Source organism: Odocoileus virginianus, chromosome 4, assembly GCF_023699985.2.
Source record: "Odocoileus virginianus isolate 20LAN1187 ecotype Illinois chromosome 4, Ovbor_1.2, whole genome shotgun sequence".
Lineage (NCBI taxonomy): Eukaryota > Metazoa > Chordata > Mammalia > Artiodactyla > Cervidae > Odocoileus > Odocoileus virginianus.
The window spans coordinates 38,069,019-38,096,951 of NC_069677.1; the positions used below are offsets into that span (position 1 = coordinate 38,069,019).

Consider the following 27,933-nt stretch of genomic DNA (forward strand, 5'->3'; position numbering starts at 1 on the left):
CAGATTCTAAAGTGAAATATCTCATCTGTCAAATTAAAGATAAGGTAAAGGAAACAAAGCATTTTTTTCCCCAGTGCAAAGTACAGAGCTATTGTTTTCAAATAAAGACTTCCTTGATCAATTTAAGCAAAACCACTGTTACTGTCCAAAATAACTCCTTTAACTACTCCTGAATACAGTCAAGCTAATAAACAGAGAGTCCGAGGCTTCACTGCAGCAAATAAAATAATAAATCCTTTTATTAAATCAATAAGACACATAGGATCTTATATTTGCTTTGAAATCAAAACAAGGGAGGCATTTTGAAAGTTTGCTATCTTCACTGATCCTCTCAGGAATGTAAAAGTATGCACTGCAGTTTCAAACCTCCTAGTGCTTGAGTTTTTTTAAAAGCAATTTACTTCTGCTTGAACAAGCAGTAAGACAGGCCACAGAGGTTGGGTTTTCTGTTAGCCCTCAGTTTCAAACCTTTATGCTCACACTAACAGTTCACCTTTCTAATGTTCCCAAATGTAATTATCTCAAAAAAATTCACACCTCAACTGAATTCAAGGGAAGGGGGACACTTCAGATTACTGATTACGGAATATGATTTAATACTGTGATTTTAGGAGTGGGTTATTTTTGATAACCACAGTAGTTGTAACTTAGGTGATAATACGAGTAAAGATCACAGATTTTAAAACTGCCTACGCGCACCCTCTTCTCTTCTTGCAGTGTCTCACCCTATCGGACAAGACTTAAAGCAACCCTGACAAAGAAGAGTTCACGAATTTTAATTTACACATATACAACCTAACGCAGGCGAGACCTAAGTACCTAACGCTATCCCTGAAGACACATCAACTTTACTCAAATATAACCTCTACCTCTAACATACTGGCAGCCTGACGATATTCCTGATACATGTTGGGAACTCTTCTATACCATCAAGACAAATCTGACTTAGAAAACCACAGGCTATAGGCCTGCTGGTAATCAAAAGGGTCAGCAAACGGAAGCAACCCTGTCTTTTAAACCTAATAGTAAACTTAGTTAACTAAGGCATCGCTCAGAATCAACTCTCAACCCCCCAATACTATCGAGACTTAAAAAGACGCAAAGCTCTTTGTAAATCTTAGTAGGCAAGTCTCTCAAACCCACCAGGGGGACCTACTTACTCCAAGGCTCCTCCCCTGGACCCTACTCAGGATTCTCAGCCGTGCGGTTCCAGGGCGCCCTGCACCACCCCTGGATGGGGGTGCTCGATGTTCCTCCCCCGACCACTAGGTCATTCATCCCGAGTCCCCCCGACTAGCCCGCCCAAACCATTTCTCCCACATCTCCAGCCCCACATTCGCCCCTCCTCCAGGCCAAGCAGAGCTGGTCTTTCCCCACCCCTGCCACCCCCACCGCAGGACACTCACCCGCGGTAGTAGGCTTTCACCCGGACCTGGTGAGAATGGTCCCCAATGCCGCCGCCTGCGGTCGGGTGAGACATGGTACTGCTGTCTCTCTGGGTCGGCATCTCCTTACTCCCCCGCCTCGCCGGAGGCCGAGGGTGCGGGGGGCGCGCCGGGCGCCGCAGGGGACTCCGCAGCTAGAGCCTCTCGCGGAGCCGTGGCAGCCCTTTCGCCTACCTGTCGTCCCCGCCCGCGGCGCGGACCCAAGGGTCGCCTCGCCTGGGCAGCCGGAACCGCACGGCTCCTCCCACCGCCGGCGGCCGACTCTGCCTCCACAGCCGACCGGGCCCTGCACGCCTCCCGCCTCCGCCCCTCCCACCTCGCTCGCTCTAAAGGCCCACATTCCGGGGGAGGGCGGGTGCAACCATCGATCCAAATCAAGGAGCCTCAAAGTCCGGCTGAACCATTCTTACGGGAGCAAGGCAAAGGGGAGGGAGGATGGGGGTGGTGGTGCTGAACATCATATCGGATTCCCCGGCAGGGGGGCCTTTTGTGGGAGCTGTAACTGAGAGAACGTGAAGGTTCAAATTGCTATACTTCTGTAAAAAGCCCTCCCTACGAACATGGTTGGAGACAAGTGCTGCGCCGTCTCACCCCAGTTTCCTAACTTGGTCGCGTCCGCGGTCAGCCGACTGGGGACTCGAAGAAGATTTGGAGTGCGGGTTTCTGGGATTTGGAGTCCCCGTGGAATTCTGGGACTTGAGGTTCCTTACAAGTAGAGAGCCCCGCCTTCTCGCTGTCTGTCTCCCGCTCGTGCCCCAGGAGACTTTGGCGTGCAAATCCTGAATCCACCTTGGGCATCCGAGGACATTGGAAATGATTGGGATTCGTCACAGTCTAGACTTTCCTCTCTGCTGAATTCTCCTTCCAATTGCATAAATCATCTCAATTATACAGTACTTTTGGGGGAAAGAATTTGATTAAGGGCTCAGTATAGCGTCTTTTATGCAAAGAATATAGTATAACATATGTAACAAATGTAACAAATAAATGTAATGAAGAAACTCAGTAAGAAGGTATGATGGAAGACTTGATTTTTCTTCCTTCTGCTGCCCCCATATCTTGGCCCTTGTATATTGCCCTTGCATGGAACAGGTGCACAATGAATATTTAGCCAATCAGTCAAGCCATCCAACTAGCCATGCATCATCATTTATTTATTTATGGCTGCACTGGGTCTTTGTTTCTGCATGGGGGCTTTTTCTACTTGCAGCAAGCAGGGGCTACTCCTCGCTGAGGTGTGACGGCTTTTCAGTGCTGTGGCTTCTCTTGCTGCAGAGCAGTGCCTCTGGCTCTTAGTTGCTCCCTCTGTATGTGGGATCTTCCTGGACCAGGGATTAAACCGTGTGCTCTGCATTGATAGGCAGATTCTTAACCACTAGACCAACCACCAGGGAAGCCTACATCAGCATTTTTTTTTAACATCATTAAAACATTGTTAACATCGACTGTTGTTCATAGTAGCTTTGCCAGCTTACATTCCCATCCTAATACTATTTTTATTATTCATTGCTAGTGTATAGAAATACAATCGATTTGGTATATATCTGAATCCTGGGTTGGATTGCTGCATTCATTCATTAGTTCTAATAGTATTTTGATGACTTCCTTAGAATTTCCTTTGTACAAGATTATGCCATTTTAGAATACAAATAGACTTACGTCTTCCTTTCCAATCTGTATATCTTTTATTTTTCATGTCTGATTGCATTAGCTAGAAGCTATTGTATTATGTTGAATAAAGAGAAGTATGTGAACATTCTTGTCTTATTCTCAGTCTTCTGTGGATAGTTTTCAGTCTTTCACCATTAGATGTGATTATTGCTCTGGATTTTTTTGTAGATGCCCTGTATCAGGTTAAGGAAGTTCCACTCTATTCTTAGTTTTTTTGCCTATTTTTATTATGAAGGGTGTTGGGTTTTGTTTAGTGCTTATTCTGTGTCTATTGAGATTATCATGTAGTTTTGTGCTTTATTCTATTGATGTGATATGTTACACTAATTTTTGGATGTAAGTCAATCTTGCATTCCTGGGAAAAGTCCCTCTTGGTTATGACATATCCTTTTTATATTGTATGTTGCTAGATTCAGTTTGCTAATATTTTGTTGAAGAATTTTGAATCTACTCGTAAGCATGGTTTCCTTCAGTTTTTTAAAATTTTTTTCTGGCTGTGTTGGGTGTTTATTAATGTATGCAGGCTTTCTCTAGTTGCAGCGTACGGGCTTCACATTGCAGTGGCTTCTCTTGTTGCGAAGCACAGGCTCTAAGTGCATGGTCTTCAGTAGTTGTGGTGCCTGAGCTCAGTAGTCAAGTAGGCTTGTGGGCTCTAGAGCGCAGGCTCACTAGTTGTGGTGCATGGGCTTAGTTGTCCTGAGACATGTGGGATCTTCCCAGACCAGGGATCAAACCTGTGTCCCCTGCCTTGGCAGGTGGATTCTTTACGACTGAGCCACCAGGGAAGACCCCTTTTAGTTTTTAAAATGTATTTATAACTGCTGCTTTGAAGTCCTTGTCTGCTATGTCTTATATATGTGTCCTTTCAAAGACAGTTTCGGTGGGTATGGGTCCCACTGCCTGTTTCTTGTATGTCTCATGTTCTTTTTGTTGCTCTTGCAAACCGTATCTTTCCACTGTGGCAACTCTGAAGACTGATCCAAACTGGCTCCTTGGCTGGCTGTGATGGTTTGCTTGTTTATTTTTGAGTTGACCAGACTAGGTCACTAGAGTCTGTTTCCTCCACAGTGGGCAGCCTCTAGTGTCTCTCCTCAGAGGGTGTAGCTTTGGCATGCACACTGTCACCCCGACTCCTGGTCCTTCCCCTGGGGGATGACAGTGATTTCAGTCTGCTTCTTTTTGACTGTCTCTTCTCCTCAACTCCTTATCAAGCTTTTGGCTGGGGTTTATCTCACAGATGTTAGCTTCCACTAATTGGCAACTGATTGCTCCTGTGTTTTTGACAATGCCTTGGGGCATAAAATTGTTTCACAGTCTGATCCAATGGTTGTTTTTTTATTTATAATTCTACCAGTTAGGGTTGTTTCATTGGAGAGAATATATGAGAGCTAGCTACTCATGGGTCCATTCTGGAAGTGCTCTGACATTAACTTTTAAAGTAAATTTGATGTAATTAAAATTAGATAAAGCACACACAGTTAAACATATAGGATGATCGGGGTGTAGAGATTATGTCATTTTTAGTAACAGAATATGAGACACTATCTCTTTAGTTTAAAGAAAATGGGACTCTGTAAAAGGGTTTAAAAGGAACCTAGCATCACATTAATCATATCTTTAGGGAAATTTGGCTTCCTTTCTACAGATTGAGCTAGTAAGAAAATGTCTAATCAGAATAGGTAGACCTTTATATTCAATCTTTCTTTTTAATTGGAGGATAATTGTTTTACAATATTGTGTTGGCCTCTGCCATATAGCAACATGAATCAAACACAGGTATACATATGCCCCCTCCCTCCTGAACCCCCTCCCACCTCCCACCCCACCCCACCCTCTAGGCTGTCACAGAGCCCTGGGTTCAGCTCCCTGTGTCACACAGCAAGTTCCCACTTGACATCTATTTTAAATATGGTAATGTATATGTTTCCATATTACATTATTCTCTATCCTATTCGATTATTCTATACAGATTGAAGTAAATCAGAAAGAGAAAGACAAATATTGTATATTAATGCAGGCACATGGAATCTAGAAAGATGGTACTGATGAGCCTATTTGCAAGGCAGCAGTGGAGATGCAGACACAGAGAACAGACTCCTATTCAATCTCAACCAGCCCCACCAGTGTGCTCTGAGTCCTGACCATTTGGACAGACTTTATGAGCTGTGGAGATAAATATTGGGCTGAATGAGCTGAATGATACCTACTTTTGGCTTACTACAATTACTTTAATTGAAACAAAATTAATGCTCAAATCCATCAGCTTAAGGGATTTAAAATATTTTTGTCCAACATTCTCTCATTTTGTCATTATCAGAATGCTTGTCCATATGTGCAGAAATAACCTGCTGAAGGAATAAATGACAGACACAGGTCCTAATTGTGTCCTAATAGTATCACATTAATTGTTTTACTTAAAGAGACACTGATATACAGAACAGACTTTTGGACTCTGTGGGAGAAGGTAAGGGTGGGATGTTCTGAGAGAACAGCATTGAAACAAGGATACTATCAAGGGTGAAACAGATCACCAGTCTAGGTTGGATGCATGAGACAAGTGCTCAGGGCTGGTGCACTGGGAAGACCCAGAGGGATGGGATGGGGAGGGAGGTGGGAGGGGGGTTCGGGATGGGGAACACATGTAAATCCATGGCTGATTCATGTCAATGTATGGCAAAAATCACTGCAATATTGTAAAGTAATTAGCCTCCAACTAATAAAAGTAAATGAAAAAAAAATTGTTTTATTTAACCTTGAAGAGCAGAAGTCATGACCCAAACTCCTGATTGGAGTCCTGACAGCTGAAGTTAGTGAGAGAGCTTAGTTTGTATTCTGTTAATTAACTTTACTGAGTTAGCATAGACAGCAAACAATACCCCCATAACCCCCCTTTGCCTTTCTTTCTCTGATGCCCTCTCACTGCCCCATTGACATCGCCTGCTTTATCTAGGTACTCCCTTCATTCCAGCCACATATACTTATTTCCACTGCACTTCCCCAGTTTCACTCCCACACTACAGATAATGACATATAACAATCTGAGCCTTAATTTGTTTTGCCTGAAATAAAATGGCTTTGTTTTAATGAACTATCAATGGAGAGTCCCATGAAGCAGAGGAGTCAGCAAAATAAATGAATAAATGAGATAAAACTAACCATGTACTTAATGAAAGTTACTGAATAGCCAAAGAGGTCTGAGAAATCGCAACACAATTAACTCCCATGGAGCTTACTGGTGCAGGCACTATGCTCTCTCCTTCTTCTTAAGAAAGTTACAATCCAGATAGGATATCAGGACATATACCAATGAAGAGAAGAACAACTGCAAAATGGGAAACTCTGCACCAGTAAATGACAAAGAATGATTTTAACAGCTCTTCAGTGCTACCTCATCTTCTTCAGGAACCAGAAGAATCCACTTCTGTCTGGCTTGACTGAACAACACAAAGTTGACTAGTAAATGACAGGTTGAAAAAGCCTCCATCCAAAAAAAATTAACACAAACTTTTGGGACTTCTCTGGTGGTCCAGTGGCTAGAGTTCTGTGCTTCGAATGCAGGGGATCCAGGTTCAATCCCTGGTCAGGGAACTAGATCCCACATGCTGCGACTAAGACTTGGCGCAATCAAATAAATACTGGAAAAAACAACTTTAACAACAAAAACATACAGCCTTCTTTTAGAAGTATCAGTTTAATGATGTTGGCATACCAAGTATGCTGTCCCTAGCAATAATGAACCATTAAATGTAAGCTACCCTCCAATTTGAAAAGGCAAACCTGTTTTTGAGGGTGGCATTTCCAATTGAAAATGTAAATTTATCTAATAAATTCTTCCCACTCCAGCAGCTCAGCACCCGAACACTGGCTTCCTTCAATAACCGAGTTGTCTCACAGTCTCAGGAGTAAATTCCTCTCCCTACAAGGTTGCCAACCCCTCTCCCCTCTCACGGAGGACTAGCTCATTTTCTCTACCATCTCCACCTATTTTCCACTGGACTCAAATCTTTTCATATCGAATTTCTGCTGACCTTGAATTAAACCACATCCTATTTTGGGCCACAGAGAAATCAAGGGTAAAAGCAGAACTCATAGCCTGTAATGATTTTGGGCTGCTTAATCACATGTACAACATCAAAGGGAAGAGCACTTCAGGATAAAGCTGCCTGTTAGCTTACCTTCACACTGTGCGTATCACCCTGAGACTTAGGCATGAGGTATTTTACTGAATTGGTATGGCTTCCCGTCCTGGAGAATAACAAATTATTAATCAACCCATGTTATTCTTCAGTCGTGTCCGACTCTTTGTGACCCCAAGGACTGCAGCACTCCAGGCTTCTCTGTCCTTTACTATCTCCTGCAGTTTGCTCAGACTCATGTCCATTGAGTCAGTGATGCATTCAAACCATCTCATCCTCTGTCAACCTCACCTCCTCCTGCTCTCAATCTTTGCCAGCATCAAGGCCTTTTCCAATGAGCTGGCTCTTCACATCAGGTGGACAAAGTATCAGAGCTTCAAGCTTCAGCTTCAGCATCAGTCCTTTCAGTGAATATTCAGAGCTGATTTCCTTTAGGATTGACTGGTTGTATCTCCATGCTGTCCAAGGGATTCTCTAGAGTCTTCTCCAGCACCACAGTCTGAAAGCATCAGTTCTTCAGCACTCAGCCTTTTTTATGGTTCAACTCTCACATCCGTACATCACTACTGAAAAAACCATAGCTTTGACTAGATAGACCTTTGTTGGCAAAGCGATGCCTCTGCTTTTTAATATGCTGTCTAGGTTTGTCATAGCTTTTCTTCCAAGGAGCAAGCATCTTTTAATTTCATGGCTGCAATCACCACCCACAGTGATTTTTGAGCCCAAGAAAATAAGATCACAGACTTTTGAAACAAAGTGACCACCTTGCCTAGGTGCCTCAAGAGCAGGAATCTTACCTAAGTTCTTTTTGGCACTGAGAAAATTGTTGGTATTCCACAAATATTAAATTATACTGAAATAATTTTCTGTTGATTTATGTCCACTTAGATACTAAGATTAACCTTAGTGTCAGAGGAAGGAAGCTGATGACACCAAACAAGCATAGCAAGTCTTTATTTCAGCTTTTGCCTTGTTAAAGCTATGACCTGAAAAGTTAGTTCAACTTGTTGAGCGATCTGTTTACTCAACTCAAAAAGGACTACTAAGAAAGTGAGTCGCCTTTTACCAACATGGAATCTTCCAACAAGAATCATGGGATGGTAGAATTAACTAGCTGGGAGTTAGTTTGGCTTCTCAAACTCTGATAAACATAAAAATTAGGCCAGGGGTTTTGTTTAAATGCAGATTCTGATTTAAAATGTCTGATGCTGCTGGTCCCCCTGAGGGCAGATTGAAGAGCGGAAAAATCTAAGCCTGGTTTTACAAATGAAGTCCAAAGTACTGAAATGGCAATGATTTGTATCATTGTTTCAATGCTTTCCATTCTTTAGCATACCATGAATTTGAAACAAGGATTGGTTTCTGGCCCATGAGGAAAAGAAAATTAACTTCACAAAATTCTTAGTTTTGATTTCTTTTCTCTTTGTTTTCCATGATCTAATCACATGCTAAAATGCTGTCTAGATTCATTGTTATTAGAGAATCACTATAATCTACACATAATCTATTCTTATCAGAATCCATTAACAGGCTCACTGTGTTCTAGCAGGTGCAAGACCATGTACTGAATATCCTATCAAGACATACTAACTTTTCTGTTCAGCCACCTTTTCTATTTTACCTCTGTTAAACAATTCCAGGTGAGATGGTTCTGTTCTGCTACACTGTTCAACATGAGGCTAGATTATTCCATCTTCTTCCTCCACCTAGTAACTGGAAAGCAAGCTTGCGATAAAATAAACAGGCTCTCTTTCTCTACCCTCTCTCTTTTTTTTTTCTTCCTCCTTTTATTTTTAGCCATGCTGCATGAGGCATAGGATTTTAGTCCCCCCACCAAGGATTGAAGCCCGTGCCGCCTGCAGTGGAAGCCTTAACCACTGGAGCTCCAGGGAAGTCCCTCTTTCTCTACTTGCTGACTCAGTGATTTAAAAACTACAACTCAAAGTTCCCTTGAGGGATAGCTTAATTTACTGGGTTCTCAGAAGAATTCTACAAATCTTCTTTATCCTTTTAGCAGGATTTTAAAACTTTCAATAGTAATATTAAAAAATAGTTAAATATGTACCTTGAAAGTGAAAGCTAGTCACTCAGGCATGTCCAACTCTTTGTGATCCCATGGACTGTAGCCTGCCAGGCTCATGTGTTCATAGAATTCTCCAAGCAAGAATACTGGAGTGGGTAGCCATTCCTTTCTCCATAGGATCTTCCTGACCCAGAGATTGAACCCAGGTCTCCTTTGTTGCAGGCAGATTCTTTACTGTCTGAGCCTCCAGGGAAGCCCTGAAATATGTATGTGTACTAATTATTAGTCCTCTGATATCTCCATTCCTTTATAAAAACAAATAGAGGGTCACTAGCAATTGCCCAAAGGAGAGAGGATACTTACTACTTTGAGCCTCTCACCCCGAGCCTCTAGGGAAAAACAGAATGAAATTTTAAACCTAATAGCTTCTTATTTTAAAAATGAATTATATAAAAACACAAATAATATCAGGAAACATCCATTGCATGCATGTCCACTAGGTACTAAGCTCTAAATATCATATAATAAATGTAAATGCAAATTTTGCCCCTGGCTCTAGCCAGGGTACTCTCCTTAGGAAGTTCACACATAAACCTGTGACAAATAACAATTCAAGATTACATAAAAATCCAAAGCAATAGGGCAGTACAAAACAAATTGCTAATTTGTGGAAGAGCAAATAATAGCTATAGAATTCAGAGAAAGGAGTGATTATGCCCAGCTAGGGTGGAAAAAAATTTTTTTTTTAATCTCTGATAGCAGTTATCTGAGAAGATAAGAGTGGTATGAAACAGAAGTCTTTGTCTTTCATTGGGAGAGGACTTTATCAAGGCCTAACTGAAAAAATGCTTTATCGAGGACTAACTGAAAAAAAATCCTTTGTTAAGTTGTAAAGTCATAATGTAATTTCAAAGAGGCCTGGGATCCTCTAGAAAATTAACATGAGATAGGCCACAGGCCTTTTAGTCTTTTAAGCTCTGCATTTCCTGGAAAATGGAAAACGAGAGGGTTCATGATCTCTATACAGAATTCCATGGACTGTATAGTCCATGGGATCGCAGAGTCGACACGACTGAGCAACTCTCACTTCACTTCATGATCTCCGAGCCCCATTCCAGTCTAGGACTGTTAGATTCTGGGACCTCTTGGAAACTTCTGGGACCCCTGAAAAACTTACTAGACTATAACATCATGAATTGATATAAAACTTTCCCAGCACCTAACAAAGTCTATGGCACTTGGTATTTGGAAGTTGACAGTAGGATTCTCAAATCAGCTTTTCATTCATTGAACATGTTTGTTGAGGGTTTACTATGTCACGGTCCCCTCTGAGACATGCAGGTAGGAATGCAAAAAATCTAGCCCTCAAGGAGCTCACCTTAACAAATATGTGTCAATATTTACTCAAAAACACGTATTCTCTGTCATCTCTTCAACTTCCTGTGAATCTATTTTATTTCAAAATAAAAATTTAGAAAGTGTAAACCAAAAAACAAACAAAATCCCACACATGTTAAGGGCCAAGACAACTCAGTGGGGAAAATAATAATTTTGGGGGGCAAGGGGTTGGAGTTAATTTGTTTTAACAGATGATGCTGAAAAAATTGAATATCCATACATGAAAGAATGAAGTATCTAAACCATTTAGAAAACTTAGCTCAAAATAGACTAAAGATTTAAGTATAAGAACTAAAATTATAAAACTCTTAGAAAGAAACACAGTATTAAATCTTTGTGACTTAAGATTAGGTAATGGATTCTGAGATTGTCACCAAAACTACAACTAGCAAAAGAAAAGGTAAATTGAACTTCATCAAAATTAAAAATGCTGGTATTTCTAAGGATACATCCAGAAAGTGAAAAGTCTTCCCACAGAATGGGAGATATTTGCAAATCAGATGTCTGATAAGGCGGTGCAGTGGTAAAGAATCTGCCTGCTAATGCAGGAGAGTCAAGAGATGTGGGTTTGACCCCTGGCTGGGGAAGATCTCCTGGAGTAGGAAATGACAACCCGCTCCAGTATTCTTGCCTGGAAAATTCCACGAACAGAGAAGCCTGGTGGTCCATCGAGTTGCAGAGTCAGATACGACCACACACACATTCAGGTATGTAAGTAACTCTTACAACTAAAAAAGACAACTCAGTTTCTCTTTGTGAGCAAAGAATTTAAATAGACATTTCTGCAAATAAGACATAAAAATGGCCATAAAGCCATGAAAAATAGTATTATTAGTCATTAGGAAATGCAGCTCAATCACTTCGTACTTACTAGGTTGATGGTAATCAAAAGACAGACGATAACAAGTGTTGGAGAGAATGTGCAGAAATTGGCACCCTCACACGTTGCTGGTGGGAATGCAAAGAAGTGCAACTACTTTGGAAAACAGTTTGACATTTTCTCAAGATGTTAAACATAAAGTTACTATAAGATCCGGCAAGTCCTTTGCTAGTTATATAGCCAAGAGAACTTGGTTATAACCATGAAAACATATGTCTACACAAAAGCTAGTTCACAAATGTTCATATAAGCATTATTCATAGTAGCTAAATAGTGAAACCAGACCAAATGCCCATTATAGTTGAAGAATGGATAAACAAAATGTGGTACTTCCCTAAAATAGTTGCAAAAGAGTTGACATAATTTACAATTAAACAACAACAATAAAAAGGTTTATCCACACCTGACAATGTGGATAAACCTTGAAAACATTAAGCTAAGCAAAATGAGGCCAGACACAAAAGGCTACATGTTGTATGATTACATTTATGTTAAATGTCCAGAATAGACCAATCTATACAGACAGAAAGCAGATTAATGGTTGCCAGAAGTTGGAGGAAATGGGGGTTGGGGAATGATTGCTTAATGGTCTTGGAATTTCTTCTGGGGTGATGAAAATGTCCTGAAATTAAAGAGTAGTGATGATTACAATATATTGTGAACATGCACTTTGTTATATGCTTTAAACAGATGAATTTTGTGTGAATTATATCTTAATTAAAAGCAAATACCTGCTAAGTATTATTAGAGGGGCTTTCCCAATGGCTCAGCAGGTAAAGAATCCACCTGCATTGCAGGAGACATGGATTTGATCCCTGGGCCAGGAAGATGCCCTGGAGGAAGGCATGGCAACCCACTCCAGTATTCTTACGAGGAAAATCCCATGGATGGAGGAACTTGGCAGGCTGCAGTCCATGGTGCTGCAAAGAGTTGGACACAACTGAAGCGACTGAGCACAGCACACACAAGTAGAATTAGAGGATGATAAATAGACTACTATGAGAGTCTGGGAGAGGCTGTGAAGCCCAAAGGAAGAAAAGGTTGAGCAGAACCTGAAGAAGAATGCTGATGACAATAGTGGGTGGAGAAGGTCAGCACGGAAGAGGCCAGAGTAAGTATCTCACAGGTGGACTTCAGTTCCAAAGCTAATCCTGACACTTACTAGCAGTATGACCTTAGACAGGTACTTAATCCTACTAAAATGTTTATCCTCATCAGCAAAATGGAGTATAATAATACCTACCTCATGGGTTTGTTGTACAAATTAGGTGTGTACAGGAAACCCATATATACAGTGCTTGCTGTATGTAAGCACTTAGTAGAGACAGGTGATCCTCCATATCTTCAGGTTCTACATCCACAGATTCAACCAACTATAGATTTTATATATATATATATATATATATATATATATATATATATACACATATATAAAGTTTTAAAAAGCAAAACTTGAGTTGCTGTGCTCTGGTAGCTATTTCATAGCATTTACACTGTCTTTACAACTATTTACATAGCATTTACCTTGCATTAGGTATTATAAGTAATCTAGACATGATTTAAAGTATACAGAAGGATGCACATAGGTTATATGGAAATATTACACCATTTTATAGAAGAGAGGTGAGAATCCACAGGTTTTGGTACTCAACAGGGTGCTGGAATCTATCCCCCAAGGATACTGAGCAACAACTATATTAATAAGTGTAGGGAATTCCCTAGTGGTCCAGTGGTTAGGAATCCACACTCTTATTGTGGAAGACCCAGGTTCAATCCCTGGCTGGGAAGCTAAAATCCCAGAAGCCACACATTGTGGCAAAAAAAACCCAAAAAACCCAAAACAAAAACCCAACCAACCAACCAAACAAAAAATCCTCCAAACACAAGTGGAGCCTTCTCTTCCTTTCTTCAACCTCCCCATATTTTTTTTTTAGGTGGATTAATGTTGAGTGTCATGGTAGGTCAGTGAAAAGGTCTAGCTTGAGTCTGACTGTCAGAAAACTTAATGAGGCTTAAATGTAAGGCAGTTGGCAGCAGAAGAAGGTGTTTCAGAGTCCGAAAATAAAGATTCTGCAAGCCAAGAAAGGTGCTTTGGATTTAGTCCTGGGATTTAGTCTTAAATCACCTGAAATTTTAGGGAGAAAAGGAAGGTGAAGACAAGATGGAAGCAGAGGGAAGAATGGCCCAGAAGAGACAAAAATGGTACCTCTGGGACCTCAGGAAAGGACACAGCTTTTTAATTTCCTTAAGTAAAACCAATGTCTATATCTTAGAGGCACTTGATGTGGTCTATTTGCCAGAAATGATTTTCTAGTGATTATTCAATGACTTTCTCTTTTAATTGCTTGATTCAGCAAGCATTTTGATAAAACCAAGCCTCCAATGCTTCCCTGGAGGCTCAGTCAGTAAAGAATCTGCCTGCCAGAGGGACCCGGGTTCAATCCCTGGATTGGGAAGATCCCCTGGAGAGGGAAATGGCAACCCACTTCAGTATTCCTGCCTGGAGAATCCCATGGACAGAGGAGCCTGGCAGGCTACAGTCCATGGGGTTGCAAAGAATCAGACATGACTTGGCGACTAAACCACCACCACTAAACCACCATCTTAGCTGATTCCAGCAAAAGAAGGCGCTTGTTTACTGTAGGGAGCAGTGCCACACCAGTCTAAGCAATACATGGCAAAATTGAAAGCCGTTATATAACTTGCTCTGTGTTTATTTCCCTTTCAGAGAGTAAATGATGACAACTTTAACCTAACTGACTTCAAAATATTATGAAAATTTAAAAAAAAATTATGAAAATAAATAAACGTTTCAAAGCTGTTTGAAGTACATCAGTGGAAAGTATCTTTTAAGTCCAAAATTTCATTCTCTGTAATAACTAGACAGTGAATTTTTATTCTTTTCCTTAATAAATTTTTATTGTTCCCTCTCTAATCACATCTTTGAACATTTCTACAATTATAACAGCAACAAAAAACCTGAATTCTTATTCTGAAAAAAGTCCCTGCAGTATACTGCGTTAAGAGTGAAACTTAAACATTATGAGGTGCCTTGCAGTTATAAAACACTTTGACAAATATAATCACATTTAGATTAATCTATTTCTCCCAATAAACTCATCTGGGAAATATTACTGTCATCCCTGCTTTAGGGATGATGAACTTGGTGTTCAGGGAGGTTAAATGAATTGGCTAAGAGCATCCAACTGGAAATGGGAAGGGTCAGTGCATAAACTCAGCTTCTTAACTCCAAATTTCAGGCTCTGCCCATCTTCCTGCATTAAACTTTACAAAAATTCACACACACAGATATGGTTTATATCTTTCATCTGGAAATTTTAATTGGGAAATGAACAGTCATAATATCTAAATTAGGTTAGCAATTTATTAATCATGGTTTTTATTTTGCATATTTTATGATGCTTTGATATCTTGGTGGCCTTACTGATGGAGGGGAGGATTTCCTTCCCGGGGCTTTGATCTCTAGAAATTATCCTAGAGCTAGAAAACAACTTCCCCTGTGAATGTGCCTTTCCTCTGGAAACCATCCAATCCAAAACCCATATCCTCCAAATCTTCCTTTATTTCTCATATATGAAGCCAATATCCCCCCTGCTCCAAATCACCCCCGGGCTAGGTACTGGAAAGTTAGAGACCACCCCTATAGAGCAGAGCCTGCCAAAACTATTCTAACTATCCAATCCCAAATTTACTCAGACTTTTGTACACTGTCTTACCACTTGTTCCTGCAGAAACCACAGTAAAGTCTCTGGGCTACGCTTTCTCTTTCACTCCTTCTGCCCCCAGACTGACTCTGGTGCTTCCCCATGTGGCCCTGCACGGTGTGGGCATGCTGCCTTCTCTTGAAAACTGTAAATCATAAACTTGTCTTTCAAAAGCAATTGTCCTTGTGTCTGTCACCTTACCACATCTGATTAAAACAAATACTAGGTGGGAATCCAGACAAGTATAGTTGAAAAATGTAGGGAGCTAGGGGCACTAACTCTTGGGCTATTGAAAATCTGTGTATAACTTTATAGTTGGCTTCTGTATCCACATCCACAGATTTAGCCAACTGTATACCATGCAAGAACTGTAGTATGCCTTTACTGAAAAAAAGAATCCATGTATAAGTGGACCTGCACAGTTCAAGCTCATGATGTTCAAAGGCCAACTGTATGGTATTGTTTCTTAACTAAGAATAAATAAAGAACTGAAGAAAAAGAGAAAACAATGCTCTATCCATCATGGATAGGAAATGAAAGAATACACTTTTTTCTCAGTGTGTTATTTACATGTTTATTTCAGTATATTTATTGAGAGCTCACTACATGCCTGGCATTGTGCAAGGCACTGAATATATAGCAATGAACAAAACAGGTTTGCTCCCTGTCCTTGTAAGACTCAATTTAGAGAAAAAAAGTAGGCCAAAAAAAAAAGAAAGTAAACAAACATACAATTACAAACTGTGGTACCTGCTCCAAGGGAAATAAATACTGTGTAGTGGGAAGGACTCTATAAATTGATCTGGAAAAATCTATCCAAGGAAATGACATTTATGCAGAGAATTAAAGGGAAACAAGGAATTAGCTTTGCAAAGTATGGGAAAGAACATTCCAGGATTGTATGGAAGGTCGTGAGCTAAGCAAAGTTTGGCATCTTTGAGGAACTGGAAGAAGTCGTGTACACTGACATGGCAGGATATACTGCTAAGTGCAGAAGAGTATATATAATCCAATATCATTTTTTATAAAAGAGATATACACATATTCATGTCAGGACAGAGAAAATTAGGAAGAATATAAAACAGGCTGTAAATAATGATTATTTTTGGAAAGAGTGGATTTCAGTCGATTTTTACTTTCTATTTGATATATATTTCTGCACTATTTAGATTTTTGGAAATTTTGTATTCACAACTTGATAAATACTAAAATTAAATTCTATATCATTACATGCTTCTGTCACATAACTTTCCCCCCAACTTTTCATCCCTATCCCTTAGCTTTGCTAGTCCCCTATAATGTGTTTTGTTCTGCCTCCTGTTGTTTCTGGCATTTTATGTAATTATGAGAGGCTTATCTGCCATAAACAGAACATTATAATTAAGATTCAGTATGAAACTGATATGACACTTTATTTCAATGCATTAAGAACACACAGACCAAAATCTATTATCAGACACAGACGCTAAATTTTTTTTTTGACTATGCTGTGAGACTTGTGGGATCTCAGTTCCCTGACTAGGGATTGAACCCAAGTCACAGCAGTGAAAGCATTGTCCTAACCACTGGACCTCCAGGGAATTCTCTAAATATTTTAAAATACAGCACATGCACATTAAAAAATGTATAATGCTAACTAACTTTTAAAAGTAAGGACAGTCTCAAAAAAATTAAAAAAATAAAAGTAAGGACGGTCTCATTAAAACTGCATGACTTCTGGAAATATAATAAGTGGATTATTTCCTTTAAGCATAACAATATGTCACAAAATAATTAGTGGCAAAATTTTTAAAAAATGAGAAATAAAGACAATTATGCTTAGTGAGCATTTATTATACTCTATTGTTCAAATACATTATTTCATCTGTTTTTAACTTCTATAATAACTGTGGTAAATATTGTCCCCATTTTTCAGATTAGGAAACTGGGGATTAGAGAGGTTAAGTAACTTCACTCAATCAATGCATAACTGTGGAGATCTTAATGTTGAAAGGGGCTTCCCTGGTGGCTCAGCGGTAAACAATCCGCCTGCAATGAGGGAGATGCAGGAGATGCGGGTTCAATCCCTGGGTCAGGAAGATCCCCTGGAGGAGGGCATGGCAACCCACTCCAGTATTCTTGCCTGGAGAATCCCATGGAGAGAGGAGCCTGGCAGGCTACAGTCCTTGGTGTAGGAAAGAGTCCATCACGACTGAAGCAACTGAGCTCGCATGCATGCAATGTTTAAAGAACTAGGAATCCAGCAGTAAAGAAAATGTGTAGTTTAAAACCTCACGGCTAATGGGAGTAGTAAATAAAAAATAAACAGATATGTACATAACATAATGTCTGGGAACTTCCCTGCAAGTCCAGTGGTTAAGACTTCATGCTTGCACTGCAGGGGACCCAGGTTCCATCCCTGATCAGGGAATTAAGATCCTACATGCCATGTGGTGTAGCAAAAATGAAACAAAACCCCATAATATCAAGAGCACTGACGTGTCATGAGAAAAGTAAAGCAGGACAAGGGAAAGAAAGTGATGAGAAGGGAGAAGGCCATGTTGGGTAAGGTGGTGAGGCGTGAGCTCTGAGGAGATACTTAAGATGAGTCCCAGATAAGTAAGGAAGTGGGGTCAATGTAAAAGGCTTTCCCAGCTGGGGAAGTAGCAAGTGTGAGGAGGAAAAGCAAGGAGGCTAGCGTGGCTGCAGCAAAGTGAGCAGGAGAACACTAAGGGCTCTCTCCTGAGTGTGATGGGCACTGAATGATTTGAGCAGGACAATGATGTGATCTGATGTACATTAATAATTGCAAAAGCTTACTCAGACTGCTGTGTGGAGAGTAGATTACAGAGGAGCAAGAACATAAGTGACCTGTCAGGAGCCTATGGCACTGGTCCAGAGATGCTGGTGGCTTGGCTTAGGTGTAAAGTGTCGGATTGATGTAGTCGGTACTTTGATAATTTCATGCATGTTCATGTTAGTGTTGGAGTGATGAGGTTATGTGTATATGTATGTATATATAAATTTTATTGAGATACAATTGATTTACAGTGTTGTGTTAGTTTCAAGTGTACAGCAAAGTGATTCAGCTGTGATGAGGCCTTTTTAAAAAAATTCTCTGTCTGTTTCTCCTTTGCTGCCCTGTAAATAAGTTTTTCAGTACCATTCTTCTAGATTCCATATATATGTGTTAAAATACAATATTTATCTTTCTCTTTATGAATTCACTTCACTCTGTAAAATAGGTTCTAGGTTCATCCACCTCATCAGAACTGACTCAAATGCATTCATTTTTATGACTGAGTAATATTCCATTATGCATATGTACCACAACTTCTTTATCCATTCATCTGTTGATGGACATCTAGCTTGCTTCCATGTTCTAGCTATTTTAAGTAGTGCTGCAATGAACAATGGGATACCTGTGTCTTTTTCAATTTTGGTTTCCTCAGGGTATATGCCTACGAGTGGAATTGCTGGCTCATATGGTGGTTTTATTCTTAGTTTTTAAAGGAATCTCCATACTGTCTTCCATAGTGGCATTATCAATTTACATTCCCACCAACAGTGCAAGAGTGTTCCCTTTTCTCCACACCCTCTCCAGCATTTATTGTTTGTAGACTTTTTGATGAGGGCCATTCTGACTGGTGTGAGGTGATATCTCACTGTAGTTTTGATATGCATTTCTCTAATAATGAGCAATGTCGAGCATCTTTTCATGTGTTTGTTAGTCATCTGTATATCTTCTTTGGAGAAATGTCTGATTTTTTCCCTCCCCACTTTTTGATTGGGTTGTTTTTCTGGCATTGGGTTGTATGAGCTGCTTGTATGTTTTGGAGATTAATCCTTTGCCAGTTGTTTCATTTGCTATTATTTTCTTTCATTCTGAGGGTTGTCTTTTCGCCTTGTTTATAGTTTCCTTTGCTGTGCAAAAGCTTTTAAGTTTAATCAGGTCCCATTTGTTTACTTTTGTTTTTATTTCTGCTACTCTAGGAGGTGGGTCATAGAGGATCTTGCTTTATGTCATCAAGTGTCCTGCCTGTGTTTTCCTCTTAAGAGTTTTATCGTTTCTGGTCTTACATTTAGGTCTTTAATCCATTTTGAGTTTATCTCTGTGTATGGTGTTAGGAAGTGTTCTAATTTCATTCTTTTACATGTAGCTGTCCAGTTTCCCCAGCACCATTTGTTGAAGAGGCTATCTTTGCCCCATTATATATTCTTGCCTCCTTTGTCAAAAATAAGGTACCCATAGGTGCATGGGTTTATTTCTGGGCTTTCTATCTTGTTCTATTGGTCTATATTTCTGTTTCTGTGCCAGTACCATACTGTCTTGATGACTGTAGCTTTCTAGTATAACCTGAAGTCAGGAAGGTGGATTCTTCCAGCTCCATTCTTCTTTCTCAAGACTGCTTTGGCTATTCGGGGTCTTTTGTGTTTCCATATGAATTGTGAAAGTTTTTGTTCTAGTTCTTTGAAAAATGCCATTGGTAATTTGATAGGGAGCGTATTCAATCTGTAGATTGCATTTGGTAGTATACTCATTTTCACAATATTGATTCTTCCTACCCAGGAACATGGAATATCTCTCCATCTGTTTATGTCGTCTTTGATTTCTTCCATTATTGTCTTATAATTTCCTGTGTACGGTTCTTTTGTCTCCTTAGGTAGGTTTATTCCTAGATATTTAATTCTTTTTGCTGCAATGGTGAATGGGATTGATTCCTTAATTTCTCTTTCTGATTTTTCATTGTTAGTGTATAGAAATGCAAGTGATTTCTGTGTATTGATTTTGTATCCTGTGACTTTGCTAAAGCCACTGATTAGCTCTATCTAGTAATTTTCCTATACTATCTTTAGGGTTTTCTATTTAGAGTATCATGTCATCTGCAAGCAGTAAGAGCTTTACTTCTTTTCCCATCTGGATTCCTTTTATTTCTTTTTCTTCTCTGATTGATCTAGCTCGGACCTCCAAAACTATGTTGAATAACAGTGGTGAAAGTGGACACCCTTGTCTTGTTCCTGATCTTAGGGGGGATGCTTTCAGTTTTTCACCATTGAGAATAATGTTTGCTGTAGGCTTATTTTCTATGATGTTTACTATGTTGAGGAAGATCCCTTCTATGCCCATTTTTTGAAGAGTTTTAATCATAAATGGGTGCTGAATTTTGTCAAAGGCTTTTTCTGCATCTATTGAGCTGTCATATGGTTTTTATCTTTCAATTTTTTAATATGGTCTATCACACTGATTGATTTGCATATATTGAAGAATCCTTGCATTCTTGGAAAAAACCCAACTTGATCATGGTGTATGAGCTTTTTGATGTGTTGTTGAATTCTGTTCACTAAAATTTTGTTGAGGATTTTTGCATCTATGTTCATCAGTGATATTGGCCTGTAGTTTTCTTTTGTGTGTGTTGTCTTTGGTTTTGGTATCAGGGTGATGGTGGCCTCATAGAATGAGTTTGGAAGTGTTCCTTCCTCTGCCATTTTTTTGAAAGAGCTTTAGAAGGAGAAGCATTAATTCTTCTCTAAATGTTTGACAGAATTCTCCTGTGAAGCCATCTGGTCCCGGGCTTTTGTTTTGGGGGAGGTTTTTGATCACAGCTTCAATTTCAATTGTTCATAATTCTTCCTGGTTTAGTCTTGGAAGATTGAACTTTTCTAAGAATCTGTCCACTTCTCCCAGGTTATCCATCTTATTGACACATAGTTGTTCATAATGGTCTCTTATAATCCTTTGTATTTCTGCATTGTCTATTGTAACCTCTACTTTTTAATTTCTAATTTTGTAGATTTGATTCTTCTCTTTTTTTTCTTGATGATTCTGGCTAAAGTTTTGTCAATTTTGTTTATCTTCTCAAAGAGCCAGTTTTTAGTTTTACTCATCTTTACTACTGTTTCTTTCATTTATTTTTATTTCTGCTCGGATCTTTATGATTTCTTTCCTTCTACTAATTTTGGGGTCTTTTGTTCTTCTTTTTCCAATTGTTTTAGGTGTAAAGTTAGGTTGTCTATTCGGTGTTTTTCTTGTTTCTTTGTATTGCTATAAACTTCCCTCTTAGGACTGCTTTGCTGCATCCCATAGGTTTTGAGTTGTTATGTTTTCATTGTCATTTGTTTCTAGAAATATTTTTACTTTCCTTTTGGTTTCTTCAGTAACTTGTTGGTTATTTAGAAAAGTATTGTTTAACCTCCATGTGTTTGTGTTTCTTACAGCTTTTTTTTCTTGTAATTGATATCTAGTCTCACAGGGTTGTGGTTGGAGAAGATGCTTGATACGATTTCAGTTTTCTTCAATTTACTGAGGTTTGATTTGAGACCCAAGATTTTGGTCTATCCTGGAGAATGTTCCATGTGCACTTGAGAAGAAGGTGTATTCTTCTGCATTTGGATGGAATGTCCTGAAGATATCAATGAGATCCATCTCATCTAATGTATCATTTAAGACTTCTGTTTCCTTATTAATTTTCTGTTTTGATGATCTGGCCATTAGTGTGAGTGGGGTGTTAAAGTCTCCTACTATTATTGTGTTACTGTCAATTTCTCCTTTCATGTCTGGTAGTATTCTCTTATGTATTGAGGTGCTCCTATATTGGGTGCATAGATATTTACAATTGTTCTCTCTTCCTATTGGATTGATCCCTTGATTATTCTGTAGTGTCCTTCCTTATCTCTTGCAATCTTCTTTATTTTAAGGTCTATTTTGTCTGATATGAGGACTGCTACTCCAGCTTTCTTTTGCTTCCAATTTGCATGGAATATATTTTTCCATCCTCTCACTTTCAGTCTATATGTGTCTTGAGGTCTGAAGTGTGTTTCTTGTAGACAGCATATATATGGGTCTTATTTTTGCATCCATTTAGCCATTCTCTGGTTTTTTTTTTGGTTGGAGCACTTAATCCATTTACATTTAAAATAATTAGTGATATATATATTCCTATTGCCATTTTCTGAACTGTTTAGGGTTGATTTTATAGATCTTTTTTCTTCTCTTCTATTTCTTGACAATATAAGTCCCTTTAACATTTGCTGTAAAGCTGGTTTGGTGGTACTGAATTCTCTTAACTTTTGCTTGTCTGAAAAGCTTTTTATTTCTTCATCAATTTTGAATGAGATCCTTGCCAGGTACAGTAACCTTGGTTGTAGACTTTTCCCTTTCAGTACTTTAAATATATTCTGCCATTCCCTTCTGGCCTGCAGAGTTTCTACTGGAAGATCAGCTGTTAAGTGTATGGGGTTTCCCTCACGTTACTTGTTGCTTCTCCCTTGCTGCTTTTAATATTCTTTCTTTGTGTTTATTTAGTCTTTGCTAGTTTGATTAGTATATGTCTTGGTGTGTTTCTCCTTGGGTTTATCCTATATGGGACTCTTTGTGCCTCTTGGACTTGATTGACTATTTCCTTCTCCATGTTGGGGAAATTTTCAACTATAATCTCTTCAAAAATTTTCTCATACCCTTTCTTTTTCTCTTCTTCTTCTGGGACCCATATAATTCGAATGTTGGTGCATTTGATATTGTCCCAGAGGTCTCTGAGACTATCCTCAGTTCTTTTCATTCTTTTTACTTTATTCTGCTTTTCAAAAGTTATTTCCACCATTTTACCTTCCAGCTCACTGATTCATTCTTTTTTTTTTTTTTTTTGGAAGAAAATTAAGTCTTATTTATTTTGAAAACCAAACCACTAGGAAAATATATCAGTCTTGAAACAGCAAACAGACAATATTATCATTTCAAGTACTAAGTTGGTAAAAAAAACAAGGTCCTTATCAAAATGATAAGGGGCCAGAACTGGGGCAAGAACAATGCATGTAGCAAAGGCCCTGGCAAAAGTGGTATTTGGTAATGGAGGGCAGTCCCTTTATAGCTCTAAAGGAGCCACAGTTCATCCCTGAGTTGCTTACTTTTCCTCCCTTGACTTTTTTGTTGCCAGGGAATTGTCTCAACAAAGCTCTGTTATTTCAGGGGGCAAATAAGCAACACTGGGTTTAGGCTTTCATTCTGTTTCATGAAAAACAGATTTTTCCAAAGCCCGTACTTCACAACTCTCTTATTTAAGTAGCTAATAGTTCCTCTTTCACTGTTTGTTCCTGAAAATGAGCATATAATACTGTCAAAATGCCGCTTCCCTTCAAGGCCGAGTGTCACTGTAAGATTGTCTTGCCGCTTGGCTGACTCCGCTGCCGGCGGCCTCAGGGCCCACCGTGGCTGCCAGTGAGAGGGAACACTTGCTTCCCTTACCAGTGTGATATCGCTTCTTACATTTTTGCAGGGTCTCCAGGCTGAATGATGTAATGTGTGAGAATTTTAAGAAACACACATCCACACCTTGATGGAGAAATGAGTACCTGCAGGGACCCTTTCAAAGTTTTTATCCAAACTGCCTCTCCCAACTTTACATCTTAACGTCATGCCCTTGTCTATAAAAGAAAAACAAGCAAAACAAACCCCCTAAAGCCCCCTGCCCCTTTCGACATTAGTGACTGCATGGATTTTATTAGTTTGTGGAAAATGTTGTAGTGATCCTTCTGGTAAACAGCAGGTGGGCAACAAATAGCAACACCTCTTTTCATACTCCACTGGACCACAAGCAGGTTACATGAACCTGCCGGCCTCTTGGTATCTGTGCAGTAGGAGAATCTGGTACCTTGGAGGGCCCTGGTTTGGGACAAGGGAGACTCCCTATTGGCGGGAGAAGTACTTGCCACATGAAATTCAGGCTCACAACAAACCTCCTGTGCTATCTGTGACCCAAATTTTAGCACCGTTTTTTTTTCCATTTCACTTTCTAGGATTGAAACACAAAGGAACCAGCGTCCAGAGGAAAGAAACACAGGCCTTAGACTTGCTGCCATCCTTAATTTCCTCATTCCTTAACTCTCCTTAAAAGACCCAAATCCCCATTCCTCCTTTTAAATCAATTCCTGCCCTCAGCCCTGATGGCCACTAGCAGGCAGCTCTTTCCCCATGGATGAGAGCGACTCCTTCATCCTCCTGGTCATGGTTGGGATGAGGTTCATGTGGTCATCCACACACTTGGTCACGCAGGTCTCCAGCTGCCGCTTCACGTGAAGCTCCTTACTCCCTGCATCTACCGAATCTCTGGCCTTGTCATCGCAATACATAGTGCACCGGGCCAGGCGGTCCTGGAACTTCTCCAACTCGCTGGTCACCAGGGCCTGGGCTTGAGCCAGAGGTGCATGGCAGCACTCAATGCACTGGTGCATGGACGCCTGGCTTTCCTCACAACAGGCGGTGCTGCACCGGAACATAAGGCCCTGCATCTTCCGGATATTCCCCCTCTCCAGACTCTGCACCACGGAGTCCACCGCCTCCTGCACCCGGAGTTGCTGCTGGAGCTCCCCCACGGCGACCTGCGCTGTTCCCTGCTGTGCGGGCGCCCACATGGACTCCCGCGCACGGGCCCGCCCCCTCGTCGCCCTCACTGGTTCCTTCTTCTGCTTCGGATATTCTGCTATTGATTCCTTCTAGGGTTTTTTAATTTCAGTAATTTTGTTGTTTGTCTCTGTATGTTTATTCTTTAATTCTTCTAGGTCTTTGTTAATTGATTCTTGCATTGTCTCCATTTTGTTTTCAAGATTTTTGATCATCTTTACTATCATTATTCTGAATTCTTTTTCAGGTAGTTTGCCTATTTCCTCTTCATTTATTTGGATTTCTGTGTTACTAGTTTGTTCCTTCATTTGTGTAGTATTTCTCTTCCTTTTCATTATTTTTTTTTTTTAACTTATTGTGTTTGAGGTCTCCTTTTCCCAGGTTTCAATGTTGAATTCTTTCTTCCTTTTGGCTTCTGCCTTCCTAAGGTTGGTCCAGTGGTTTGCGTAAGCTTTGAATAGGGTGAGATTTGTGCTGAGTTTTTGTTTGCTTTTCCTCTGATGGGCAAGGCTTCGTGGGGTGGTAATCCTGTCTGCTGAAGACTGGGTTTGTATTTTTGTTTCCTTTGTTGTTTACATGAGGCATCCTACTCAGGGTGATGCTGGTGGTTGGGTGATGGCAGGTCTTGTATTCAGGTGGTTTCCTCTGTGTGCGTTCTCACTATTTGATACTCCCTGGGGTTAGTTCTCTGGTGTCTAGGGTCTTGGAGTCAGTGCTTCCACTCCAAAGGCTCAGGCTTGATCTCACAGTTCTGTAGGTGAGAAGTCCAGTACAGGTCTCATTGGCTAAAACCACCATGTCAGCAGTTCTGTGTTCCTTTCTGAAGCCTCTCTATCTTTAAAGACAGCAATGTTGCATATCTATGACCCTGCCTCTCTAGCCTGCTCCAATAAAGGCTATATTTTGAAGATAGAGCTGATGGCACAGCCAGAGGTCACACAGCTAGTTAGTGGCAAAATCAGGATTCAAATCTAAGTTTGTCTAACTCTACCATTCTAATTATAAAAACTCTTTCAAGCTGTCACAATGCTAAGTAAATACAGCATAAAAGCTGGAAAAGAAAAATGGAAATGAAAGTCAATAGCTGCTTCAAATGCTTATCAAGTACCTACATGCTACTAGTAAGGCTTTTTGGCACAAGTTAGGCAACTCCAGGACTGGGTGGATAGGAGACCAGAGTTCAAATTCTGCTTTTACCATGGATTCTTCCTCCATGGGGCACGTGACAGCTAATGTCCCTTCAAGCTTTAAAGGTCTTTGTCTCTACGATTTATCATCTAGGGAAATATAGAGGACTAGGAACAGTGTCGCTCATAGGTATACAAGATAAGATTGACAGCACTGATTAACACACCAATTTTTGTAAGAATAGATGAGAGGTGGCTGGACTAGACTATTTTTTTCAGTTCCAATACTATTTGCTTTAGTGAAAGTATTTGGTTTTAGGATGTTACTTTCAAGGAAAAGTGAGAACAAGTCCATACATACATTGTGCCATTCCAGTCTACTAGAATGTAGAATGTACTAGAATTTTAGGCTTTATTCATGCAAATATAGAAGCATTCAGTCCCACAACAAGCATTTAAAACCTATTGAGTATTTAGGCAAGTCCAGGTGAAGGAAGATCTTGATACAAATTTCAAAAAGTAAAAGAGGGACTTCTCTGGTGGTCCAATGGTTAAGAATTCAAGTGCCAATGCAAGGGACATGGGTTCGATTCCTGGTCCAGGAAGAGTCCTCATGCCGCAGGGCAACATAGCCTGTGTGTTACAACTATTGAGCCCGTGTGCTCTAGAGATCATGCTCTGCAACAAGAGAAACCACTGCAGTAAGCCCATACTCTCACAGAGAGTAGGGTCTGCTCACCACAATTAGAGAAAGCCCATACACAACAACGGAAACCCAGAGCAGGGAAAAAATAAATAAATAAATAAATAAATAAATAAATAAATAAATATTTAAAAAGAGGACTTTTTTAGACTTTAAATTTGGTTTTTTAAGACTGTATGACAATCTTGTAAGGTGTTGTTCCTCTTTTTTCACATTATAAAACTAAAACCTTCAGTACTTTACATTCAGGTCTGTACCAGTATTTAAATCTGAGTCAGTCTATCTTCTGTCTCATATTAGGAAAGCAATCATAGTGTAGTTGGGGTGCTGGACAGGGTATGTGCCATATTAACTACCGAGGAAGGGCCCAGCACAAGGTGATCAGTAATTTAGAACATAGGTCAGCATCCTTTTTCTGCCAAGTGAACCATTATAGTGTCTACTCCAATCGCTCACCTCTGCCCTTGCAACACAAAAGTTGCTGTAGACAGTACATAAATGAATGAACATTGCTGCGTTCCAATAAGACCTTATTTATGGATACTGAAACACAAATTTCACATAATTCTCACTTGTCACAAAATATTATTCTTCCTTTCATATTTTTTTTTCTATTGTTAGAAAACGTAAAAACCATTCTTAGCTTGACAGCTGCACAAAAACAAGCAGCAGGTTGGATTTGGCCCATGGGCTTGTGTTAGTCAGTCTGGGCTGCTATGGTAAATACTGCAGTCTGAGCGGTTTAAACAACAAACAATTCTTTCTCACAGTTCCAGAGAGTGGCAAGTCCAGGTTCAAGGTGCTGGCAGGTTCAATGTGGTGTCTGGTGAGAAACTTCTTCCTGGTTTGCAGACAATGGCCACCTTGTTGCTGTATCCTCACATGGTGGAAAGAGATCATTTCTCTCATCTTTCTTCTTCCAAGAGCACTAAATCCCATTTATAGAGGTTCAACTCTGATGACCTACTTACCTCCCAAAGTCTCCAAATGCTATCACACTGGGGGTTATGGCTTCAACATTTGAATGTTGGGGGGGGACACAAGTATTCAGTCTATAGCAATTTGTGAGGGGAGCTCCAGCATTCCTGAAGTGCTTGGTGATTGCTCTTCTCTGTAGGCCAGTGGGACCTGCAACCACTGAACTGAGAAACCTAAATGAAACAGGAGTAATTGGATCCTAGCATAGCAGGGGCCAAGTGGCAGCACTCCACGGCCAAAGACAAAGATGGGCACGGTCACTGTGGCGGACAGCAGAATCAAAGCAGCAAGCAGAACGATCTGACTTGTGCGGACCTAAGTCATTGGCTAGTTGATCACGGTATTCCTAGAAGTGAAATAGACAGAAAAAGCCACTAAATTCCTACTGAAACAGTATCAGTAGGAAAGTTCTAGGTCAAGTAAAGAGAAGTCTAACCCGAATCATAAAAAGAGAGTCATATCACTTCCATCATT

At 40.0% G+C, this 27,933-nt stretch overlaps 1 protein-coding gene, 1 non-coding gene and 1 pseudogene across 3 annotated transcripts in view; 1 reads left to right on the forward strand and 2 right to left on the reverse strand.

Annotated features, from left to right (window-relative positions):
* Positions 1–27,933, reverse strand: part of PRKCI (protein kinase C iota) — a 103,206-nt gene that overhangs the window by 67,947 nt on the left and 7,326 nt on the right. Inside the window, exon 1 of one of the 2 annotated variants that reach the window (XM_020906262.2) lies at positions 1,407–1,954. The exons of the other annotated variant lie outside the window; for it this stretch is intronic. Coding sequence (XP_020761921.1) covers positions 1,407–1,507 — 101 coding nt within the window. The 5' untranslated portion in view covers positions 1,508–1,954. Of the gene's footprint in view, positions 1–1,406; positions 1,955–27,933 lie in introns of those variants that run through there. 2 annotated transcript variants of the gene reach the window in all.
* TRNAK-CUU (transfer RNA lysine (anticodon CUU)) lies at positions 13,269–13,341 on the forward strand. The gene has a single exon. It is a non-coding gene; the product is annotated as a tRNA-Lys (tRNA).
* On the reverse strand, positions 22,880–27,892 carry LOC139034754 (protein FAM136A pseudogene; annotated as a pseudogene).